At 33.6% G+C, this 11,269-nt stretch overlaps 1 protein-coding gene and 1 pseudogene across 1 annotated transcript; one reads left to right on the forward strand and one right to left on the reverse strand.

Moving 5' to 3' along the window:
• Positions 1 to 1,677, reverse strand: LOC104211489 (vetispiradiene synthase 1-like). The gene is made up of 5 exons (XM_070147034.1): positions 1,438 to 1,677; positions 952 to 1,157; positions 706 to 847; positions 379 to 624; positions 1 to 135 (listed from the first exon to the last, which is right to left on the reverse strand). The coding sequence occupies exons 1-5, from the start codon at positions 1,675 to 1,677 to the stop codon at positions 1 to 3; spliced, it is 969 nt and encodes a 322-aa protein (XP_070003135.1).
• A 5,440-nt stretch (positions 1,678 to 7,117) lies between these two features.
• On the forward strand, positions 7,118 to 10,912 carry LOC104228944 (viridiflorene synthase-like; annotated as a pseudogene).
• The last annotated feature ends 357 nt before the right edge of the window (positions 10,913 to 11,269 follow it).

Genomic DNA, 11,269 nt, shown 5'->3' on the forward strand with positions numbered 1-11,269 from the left:
CTACTTTGGATTATTGTATCCATCTTCATTATTCTTGTAAACCACATCAATTAGAGGTGTCAGATTTATGATTGGCTTCAAAATCTCAAATGGCGTAGAATTAGTAGGCTTAATAATGCACTCTTTGTTCAAATCCTTCCATGCATTATATTTTCAGCTATTTCAGAAAGTTTTGCACTTGCTTCTTCCACTGTTAAATTGTGCTCTTTCATATATATATATATATATAGCATTCCATTCCCTTCACAAGTTGTCCTTTTTCTTTCTCAATCTATATATATAAGAAAGAAAAAAAGGCAGATCATGAAGCATGAAAACATTAGCGAATTCACATCAGCTTGTTTGAGATTGAGACAGTTTATATATATCAGTATATACCTTGTAAGTTGCAACATCATCAATGACTCGACCAATTAATGCAGAAGCCACAAGAATCTTGGGTTTATTCATCATCCAATCGAATGATGCCTTTGAAGCTGATTTCATGCCCAATAATGAAGCAGGTGCAAGTAGATAATAAGTTCCAGTAATTAGTGCATTGCTTAGGTATTCTTCAAATGGTGGACTTTTCCCTTTAATGAAGCATTGTGCTTCATTGTAGTAACTCCTCACGATTTCTTTCATCTATTTAAGAAATATAATAATATTAATTAAACTCATAAAATGAAAGGAAAATTATAGTATTAAAGTTTTAAGTGATCATACCGCCTTTTTGACGAAATAAACTCCATGGAAACTTATATCTTGTTTCTTTACATCCATGTCATATTCTTTGAAGAGATCAAGAAGAGTTGCATATATCGTTTTCATATAGATAGGGAGTCGATCAATTTCACTTACATCCCACCTTCAATGATCGAAAACGTTTAATCAAATATCTTCAAAAGTCTTTAGATGTACAGTAGAAATAAAAGATGGAATTATGCATATTGGTCGACGGCTTCTGTGAACTCTTCTAGTTCATCAAGAGTACCATATGAATCATATGTGCCGTCAATTACTGAAATCATAGCTACACATTTTGCAAGCATAATTCGAGCACGAGAATATTGAGGTTCAAAATACACCCCTATTGCCCAAAAATAGCATTCCACTATTCTGTCTCTGACATATGAAAGCTTAGACGCGAGATCCAAATCTTTCCACCACCTTCTAAGCTAAACAAAAGTAATACTTAGTTATCTTAAATAATACTCTACAATGCATAGTGCACAAATAAATAAATAAATAAATAAATAAATAAATAAATAAATAAATAAAGAGCTTACTGAGTGAGTTCACTAAGTTCTTCCTTGTGTAGAACTTGCAACAAATTATAATCTAGTTTGGCAAGTCTCAATAACTTGTCATTTCTTGATTCAGATTCTTCATATATTGAAATTTTAAATATGAGTTTCAGCTCTTGGAATGCCTCTATGAAGAGATTGCATGTGTTACTTGTTTCTCAATAATAGAAGAGCTTAATTTGGGTGCTATTTTCTCCAAATGTTCTTTTGTGAATATAACAGCCTCTTCTAATATTTCATCTCCATGTTTCCTTACTTGTGCTGCTTCATACAGATTTAGCAAACCCTTTACTTCTTTAAGTAAAGTTTCCTTGAATTTTCCACTGTTGTCCTTGAATTGGTTGAAATGATCTAATTCACAAAATATTTTGTTATAACAAACTTGAAACATTCATTTAAATTAAACAAAATTGTAATATGTACACATAAAAATATATACCAGAAGAGATTGGATAGCCGTGTTGCCTGAACAATCGAAAATATAACGCAACAATATTGTATAGGTCATCCTCTTCATGAATGACATTTAGATTAAATAACTTGCTTATTTGATCTTCAATCTCCTCTTCGAAGTGATACGAAATATCAAGAGTATCAATCAAATGTATTTTTTCTAAATTCACTTTTTCGTAATAATGCAACCATCTCCATTAAATTATGGATCCGCCTCTGATTCCATCTATCTATAATACAACCATCATAAAAAGTAGAAAAAGAAAGCAAACTTCGTATTAGTTTAAATACAAGAGATTAATATCAAAATACAAATATTCTGAATAATATCATAGCTTCACTAGTTCGCTAAACAATTGTTAATTGCAATTATCTCAAGAGCCTCAAAAAATATTTCTATAATGCAGCTATTACTAGAGTTACAATTTCTCCCTTTCTCTCTTTCTTTCTATATATATATATATATATATATATATATATATATATATATATATTAGTCTCACAAAAGTATTATAATCTAAATAATTGTAAGACGGGTTTCCCTTTTTCTTGCTCTAATTAAAAACTTCGTCATTTCTTATTTTTTGTGCAAAGTTCAGGTTGATCCAATCAATTTAGAGAAGGATGTAGAATTCTAACTGAATGAGTGTGAAATATTACTAATATTTTTTTACAAAATTACAGTGGATATGCGATGTTGGGACGAAAGTATAACTAGTATATGTATGACACTTGGACAGAACAAATTCACCTATGTCAAGCACAAAGACGTAGCAGAATAGAAATCAGCACAACATATATAGAGTCAATATGACTTCAAGAACCCTAACGCCGGGCCGCCCTAATCAAAGAGTTCTAATTAGTAGCTAGAAACACATTAAATAAAAACCAATTTATCTTCTTGTCTGCACGTACGTCTGCAGCGTTGTCAAATGGTAAAATTATTATTTTACACCAAAATATACAGACTTATCATGATGATGTATAGTACTCCTAATTAGGTGATAACTATATATTTGTAAAGACATGTATTATATATCTATTAAGTTGGTATAAACACCCATGTAGCTAAGTTTTTACTGTGATCTAATTCTATAGATAGCTCATCTATTTCTAGAAAGATTTCTTTAATACTGCTTTTGAGTTGCTTTTAAATATTTCAACCTTAAAAAAGCATGAAATATACTTTTTAAAATTTGTCAACAAAATTAGTATTGGTGTAATTTTTTTCAGTCTATTTTCTTAGTTAGACCGTTGAAAGTCACAGGTATTCGACAACATAGAGAATCCTAACTCTGGAATACTAAAATAACCCAGAGCAAGTATGTATAATTTTTTTCCAGTGACTTCTAGGTTTTAATCCAGTTCATATAATGTCTTTCTCGGGAGCTAGAGGAAATGCATCTCAGGTACATCAATTAGTAGGTATGAGAGGATTAATGTCAGATCCTCAAGGACAAATGATTGATTTACCTATTCAAAGCAATTTACGCGAAGGACTCTCTTTAACAGAATACATCATTTCTTGCTACGGAGCCCGTAAAGGAGTTGTGGATACTGCTGTACGAACATCAGACGCTGGATATCTCACTCGCAGACTTGTTGAAGTAGTTCAACACATTGTTGTACGTCGAACGGATTGTGGCACCGCCCGGGGTATTTCTGTGAGTCCTCGGAATGGGATGATGCCGGAAAGGATTTTTATCCAAACATTAATTGGTCGTGTATTAGCAGATGATATATACATGGGTCCGCGATGTATTGCCACTAGAAATCAAGACATTGGCATTGGACTTGTAAATCGATTCATAACCTTTCGGGCACAACCAATCTCTATTCGAACTCCCTTTACTTGTAGGAGTACATCTTGGATTTGTCGATTATGTTATGGCCGGAGTCCTACTCATGGCGACCTGGTTGAATTGGGGGAAGCTGTAGGTATTATTGCAGGTCAATCGATTGGAGAACCGGGTACTCAATTAACATTAAGAACTTTTCATACCGGAGGAGTATTCACGGGGGGTACTGCAGAACATGTGCGAGCCCCATCTAATGGAAAAATCAAATTCAATGAGGATTTGGTTCATCCGACACGTACACGTCATGGGCATCCCGCCTTTCTATGTTCTATAGACTTGTATGTAACTATTGAGAGTGAAGATATTCTACATAATGTGAATATTCCACCCAAAAGTTTGCTTTTAGTTCAAAACGATCAATATGTAGAATCAGAACAAGTAATTGCTGAGATTCGCGCAGGAATATCCACTTTGAATTTTAAAGAGAAGGTTCGAAAACATATTTATTCTGATTCAGACGGAGAAATGCACTGGAGTACCGATGTCTATCATGCACCCGAATTTACATACGGTAATGTTCATCTATTACCAAAAACAAGCCATTTATGGATATTATTAGGAAGGCCGTGCAGGTCCAGTCTAGTCTACCTTTCGATCCACAAGGATCAGGATCAAATGAATGCGCATTTTCTTTCTGGCAAGCGAAGATATACTTCTAACCTCTCAGTAACCAACGATCAGGCGAGGCAGAAATTATTTAGTTCGGATTTTTCTGGTAAAAAAGAAGATAGGATTCCTGATTATTCAGACCTTAATCGAATCATATGTGCTGGTCAGTATAATCTCGTATATTCGCCTATTCTCCACGAGAATTCTGATTTATTGTCAAAAAGGCGAAGAAATAAATTCATCATTCCACTACACTCGATTCAAGAACTCGAGAATGAACTAATGCCCTGTTCAGGTATCTCGATTGAAATCCCCGTAAATGGTATTTTCCGTCGAAATAGTATTCTTGCTTATTTCGATGATCCTCGATACAGAAGAAAGAGTTCGGGCATTATTAAATATGGGACTGTAGAAACGCATTCAGTCATCAAAAAAGAGGATTTGCTTGAGTATCGAGGAGTCAAGGAATTTAGGCCAAAATACCAAATGAAAGTAGATCGATTTTTTTTCATTCCTGAAGAGGTGCATATCTTGCCCGGATCTTCTTCCATAATGGTACGGAACAATAGTATCGTTGGGGTAGATACACAAATCACCTTAAATCTAAGAAGCCGAGTCGGTGGGTTGGTCCGGGTGGAGAGAAAAAAAAAACGAATTGAACTTAAAATCTTTTCTGGAGATATCCATTTTCCTGGAGAGACAGATAAGATATCCCGACATACCGGCGTTTTGATACCACCAGGAACAGGAAAAAGAAATTCCAAGGAATCCAAAAAAGTGAAAAATTGGATCTATGTCCAACGGATTACACCTAGCAAGAAAAAGTTTTTTGTTTTAGTTCGACCTGTCGTCACATATGAAATAACGGACGGTATAAATTTAGCAACCCTTTTTCCACCGGATCCATTGCAGGAAAGGGATAATGTGCAACTTCGAATTGTCAATTATATCCTTTATGGAAATGGCAAACCGATTCGAGGAATTTCTGACACAAGTATTCAATTAGTTCGGACTTGTTTAGTATTAAATTGGAACCAAGACAAAAAAAGTTCTTCTTGCGAAGAAGCCCGTGCTTCTTTTGTTGAAATAAGGACAAATGGTTTGATTCGACATTTCCTAAGAATCAACTTAGTGAAATCCCCTATTTCGTATATCGGAAAAAGGAATGATCCGTCGGGGTCAGGATTGCTCTCTGATAATGGATCAGATTGTACCAATATCAACCCCTTTTCTTCCATTTATTCCTATTCCAAGGCAAAAATTCAACAATCTATTAACCAACCTCAAGGAACTATTCATACGTTGTTAAATAGAAATAAGGAATGTCAGTCGTTGATAATTTTGTCAGCAGCCAATTGTTCTCGAATGGGGCCATTCAAGGATGTAAAATATCACAGTGTGATAAAAAAATCAATTAAAAAAGATCCCCTAATTCCAATTAGGAATTCATTGGGCCCTTTAGGAACATCCCTTCCAATTGAGAATTTTTATTCATCTTACCATTTAATAACTCATAATCAGATCTTAGTAACTAACTATTTGCAACTTGACAATTTAAAACAGACTTTTCAAGTGATTAAATTTAAATATTATTTAATGGATGAAAATGGAAAAATTTTTAATCCCGATCCGTGTCGTAACATTATTTTAAATCCATTCAATTTGAATTGGTATTTTCTCCATCACAATTATTGTGAAGAGACATCTAAAATAATTAGTCTTGGACAGTTTATTTGTGAAAATGTATGTATAGCCAAAAATGGACCGCCCCTCAAATCGGGTCAAGTTATACTTGTTCAAGTTGATTCGATAGTGATACGATCAGCTAAGCCTTATTTGGCCACCCCCGGAGCAACTGTTCATGGCCATTATGGGGAAACCCTTTACGAAGGAGATACATTAGTTACATTTATATATGAAAAATCGAGATCTGGTGATATAACACAAGGTCTTCCAAAAGTAGAACAGGTGTTAGAAGTGCGTTCGGTTGATTCAATATCCATGAATCTAGAAAAGAGGATTGAGGGTTGGAACAAATGTATAACAAGAATTCTTGGAATTCCTTGGGGATTCTTGATTGGTGCTGAGCTAACTATAGCGCAAAGCCGAATCTCTTTGGTTAATAAAATCCAACAGGTTTATCGCTCCCAGGGGGTGCAGATTCATAATAGGCATCTAGAAATTATTGTACGTCAAATAACATCAAAAGTGTTGGTTTCAGAAGATGGAATGTCTAATGTTTTTTCACCCGGAGAACTTATTGGATTGTTGCGAGCAGAACGAATGGGGCGCGCTTTGGAAGAAGCGATCTGTTACCGAGTCGTCTTATTGGGAATAACAAGAGCATCTCTCAATACTCAAAGTTTCATATCTGAAGCGAGTTTTCAAGAAACTGCTCGAGTTTTAGCAAAAGCGGCTCTCCGGGGTCGTATCGATTGGTTGAAAGGCCTGAAAGAGAACGTTGTTTTGGGGGGGGTGATACCCGTTGGTACCGGATTCAAGGGATTAGTGCACCCTTCAAAACAACATAACAACATTCCTTTGGAAACAAAAAAAAAGAATCTATTCGAGGGGGAGATGAGAGATATTTTGTTCCACCACAAAAAATTATTTGATTCTTGTCTTTCAAAAAATTTCCACGATATACCCGAACAATCGTTTATAGGATTTAATGATTCCTAACAACGGATTCATCTCTTTCGCTATCTGCATTTGGTATGGTTATTTGCTTTGGTAATAAAAAGAATAATGAATAGAAAAGAATAATGGTTTGGGTCGTGTATCTACGTCCAATCTACGGTAGAAGAGAAGGTTCCATCGGAACAATTATTTATTTCAGTTCAGGGTTCCTCGTCTCTTTTTTTTTTTTTTGAAAAAGAATAAAAAAAAAAGGGGGGGGTGTGGAGAGAAATGACAAGAAGATATTGGAACATAAATTTGGAAGAGATGATGGAGGCAGGAGTTCATTTTGGTCATGGTACTAGGAAATGGAATCCTAAAATGGCGCCTTATATTTCTGCAAAGCGTAAGGGTATTCATATTACAAATCTTACTAGAACTGCTCGTTTTTTATCAGAAGCTTGTGATTTAGTTTTTGACGCAGCAAGTAGGGGAAAACAATTCTTAATTGTTGGTACCAAAAATAAAGCAGCTGATTCAGTAGAGTGGGCTGCAATAAGGGCCCGGTGTCATTATGTTAATAAAAAATGGCTTGGCGGTATGTTAACGAATTGGTCCACTACCGAAACAAGACTTCATAAGTTCAGGGACTTGAGAATGGAACAAAAAACAGGGAGACTCAACCGTCTCCCGAAAAGAGATGCTGCTATGTTGAAAAGACAATTATCTCGCTTGCAAACATATCTGGGCGGGATTAAATATATGACAGGGGTACCCGATATTGTAATCATCGTTGATCAGCACGAAGAATATACGGCCCTGCGAGAGTGTATTACTTTAGGAATTCCAACAATTTGTTTAACCGATACAAATTGTGACCCCGATCTCGCAGATATTTCAATTCCAGCGAATGATGACGCCATATCCTCAATCCGATTAATTCTTAACAAATTAGTATTCGCAATTTGTGAGGGTCGTTCTAGCTATATAAGAAATCCTTGAACCTAGAAGTCACTGGAAAAAAATTATACATACTTGCTCTGGGTTATTTTAGTATTCCAGAGTTAGGATTCTCTATGTTGTCGAATACCTGTGACTTTCAACGGTCTAACTAAGAAAATAGACTGAAAAAAAATTACACCAATACTAATTTTGTTGACAAATTTTAAAAAGTATATTTCATGCTTTTTTAAGGTTGAAATATTTAAAAGCAACTCAAAAGCAGTATTAAAGAAATCTTTCTAGAAATAGATGAGCTATCTATAGAATTAGATCACAGTAAAAACTTAGCTACATGGGTGTTTATACCAACTTAATAGATATATAATACATGTCTTTACAAATATATAGTTATCACCTAATTAGGAGTACTATACATCATCATGATAAGTCTGTATATTTTGGTGTAAAATAATAATTTTACCATTTGACAACGCTGCAGACGTACGTGCAGACAAGAAGATAAATTGGTTTTTATTTAATGTGTTTCTAGCTACTAATTAGAACTCTTTGATTAGGGCGGCCCGACGTTAGGGTTCTTGAAGTCATATTGACTCTATATATGTTGTGCTGATTTCTATTCTGCTACGTCTTTGTGCTTGACATAGGTGAATTTGTTCTGTCCAAGTGTCATACATATACTAGTTATACTTTCGTCCCAACATCGCATATCCACTGTAATTTTGTAAAAAAATATTAGTAATATTTCACACTCATTCAGTTAGAATTCTACATCCTTCTCTAAATTGATTGGATCAACCTGAACTTTGCACAAAAAATAAGAAATGACGAAGTTTTTAATTAGAGCAAGAAAAAGGGAAACCCGTCTTACAATTATTTAGATTATAATACTTTTGTGAGACTAATATATATATATATATATATATATATATATATATATATATAGAAAGAAAGAGAGAAAGGGAGAAATTGTAACTCTAGTAATAGCTGCATTATAGAAATATTTTTTGAGGCTCTTGAGATAATTGCAATTAACAATTGTTTAGCGAACTAGTGAAGCTATGATATTATTCAGAATATTTGTATTTTGATATTAATCTCTTGTATTTAAACTAATACGAAGTTTGCTTTCTTTTTCTACTTTTTATGATGGTTGTATTATAGATAGATGGAATCAGAGGCGGATCCATAATTTAATGGAGATGGTTGCATTATTACGAAAAAGTGAATTTAGAAAAAATACATTTGATTGATACTCTTGATATTTCGTATCACTTCGAAGAGGAGATTGAAGATCAAATAAGCAAGTTATTTAATCTAAATGTCATTCATGAAGAGGATGACCTATACAATATTGTTGCGTTATATTTTCGATTGTTCAGGCAACACGGCTATCCAATCTCTTCTGGTATATATTTTTATGTGTACATATTACAATTTTGTTTAATTTAAATGAATGTTTCAAGTTTGTTATAACAAAATATTTTGTGAATTAGATCATTTCAACCAATTCAAGGACAACAGTGGAAAATTCAAGGAAACTTTACTTAAAGAAGTAAAGGGTTTGCTAAATCTGTATGAAGCAGCACAAGTAAGGAAACATGGAGATGAAATATTAGAAGAGGCTGTTATATTCACAAAAGAACATTTGGAGAAAATAGCACCCAAATTAAGCTCTTCTATTATTGAGAAACAAGTAACACATGCAATCTCTTCATAGAGGCATTCCAAGAGCTGAAACTCATATTTAAAATTTCAATATATGAAGAATCTGAATCAAGAAATGACAAGTTATTGAGACTTGCCAAACTAGATTATAATTTGTTGCAAGTTCTACACAAGGAAGAACTTAGTGAACTCACTCAGTAAGATTTCTTTTATTTAATTTGAGCACCTTATATATTTTATTTCTTGAGCTAATTAACCAAATATGACTCTCATTAATTTATTTTGAAGATGGTGGAAAGATTTGGATCTTGCGTCTAAGCTTTCATATGTTAGAGACAGAATGGTGGAGTGTTTTTTTTTGGGCTGTAAGGGTATATTTTAAACCTCAATATTCTCGTGCTCGAATTATGCTTGCAAAATGTGTAACTATGATTTCAGTAATTGACGACATATATGATTTATATGGTACTCTTGATGAACTAGAAGTGTTCACAGAAGCCGTCGACCGATATGCATAATTCCATCTTTTATTTCTACTGTACATCTAAAGACTTTTGAAGATATTTGATTAAACGTTTTCGATCATTGAAGGTGGGATGTAAGTGAAATTGATCGACTCCCTACCTATATGAAAACAGTATATTCAACTCTTCTCAATCTCTTCAAAGAATATGACATCGAAGTAAAGAAACAAGATATAAGTTTCAATGGGATGTATTACGTCAAAGAGGCGGTATGATCACTTAAAACTCTAATACTGTCATTTTTCTTTCATTTTATAAGTGTAATTAATATTACTTATTATATTTCTTGAAATAGATGAAAGAAATCATTAGGAGTTACTACATTGAAGCACAATGGTTCATCAAAAGGAAAAGTTCACCATTTGAAGAATACCTAGGCAATGCACTCATTACTGGAACTTATTACCTACTTGCACCTGCTTCATTATTGGGCATGAAATCAGTTTCAAAGGTATCATTCGATTGGTTGATGAATAAACCTAAAATTCTTGTGGCTTCTGCATTAATTGGTCAAGTCATTGATGACGTTGCAACTTAAAGTTATATACTGATATATAAATTACGTCTCAATCTCAAACAAGATGTGAATTCACTAATATTTTCATGATCCATGATCTGCTCTTATATATAGATTGAGAAAGAAAAAGGACAACTTGTGACGGGAATAGAATGCTATATGAAAGAGTACAATTTAATAGTGGAAGAAGCGAGTGCACAGCTTTCTGAAATAGCAGAAAATGCATGGAAGGATTTGAACAGAGAGAGCATTATTAAACCAACTAATTCTATGCCATTTGAGATCTTGAAGCCAATCGTAAATCTGACACGTCTAATTGATGTGGTTTACAAGAATAATGAAGATGGATATAGTAATCCAAAGGATAATGTGAAATCTATAATTGAAGCCTTACTCGTCAATCCCATCAACATGTAAAGGAAGATGGTCAATCAAATAGGTTAATATATATATCATTATAGTATTTTAATAAAAATTTCATTAAAGTGATTTGTACTCCATCGTATTATTTTTGTTAATTCGATTTAGATTGGAAATGTTTTATTTGAGTGAATAAATTGTATGTGCCACGCGTTAGTTATCCTTTTTTGCGACAACTGTTTAATAAATGGCTTTTTTTTCTTGCAACTTATAGATCTTTTACACCATGGTCTAAAGATTCCTTTTAAGTAAACTGTAAATTTGATGAGAAACATTAGACTATGGTCTAAGTTATTGGCAAAAGTTAGACAATGAGTGTCTAATGTTTTGTCTATATATAAGGTTGAGTAATAT

The sequence above is a fragment of the Nicotiana sylvestris genome, chromosome 5, assembly GCF_000393655.2.
Source record: "Nicotiana sylvestris chromosome 5, ASM39365v2, whole genome shotgun sequence".
NCBI classification, from domain to species: domain Eukaryota; kingdom Viridiplantae; phylum Streptophyta; class Magnoliopsida; order Solanales; family Solanaceae; genus Nicotiana; species Nicotiana sylvestris.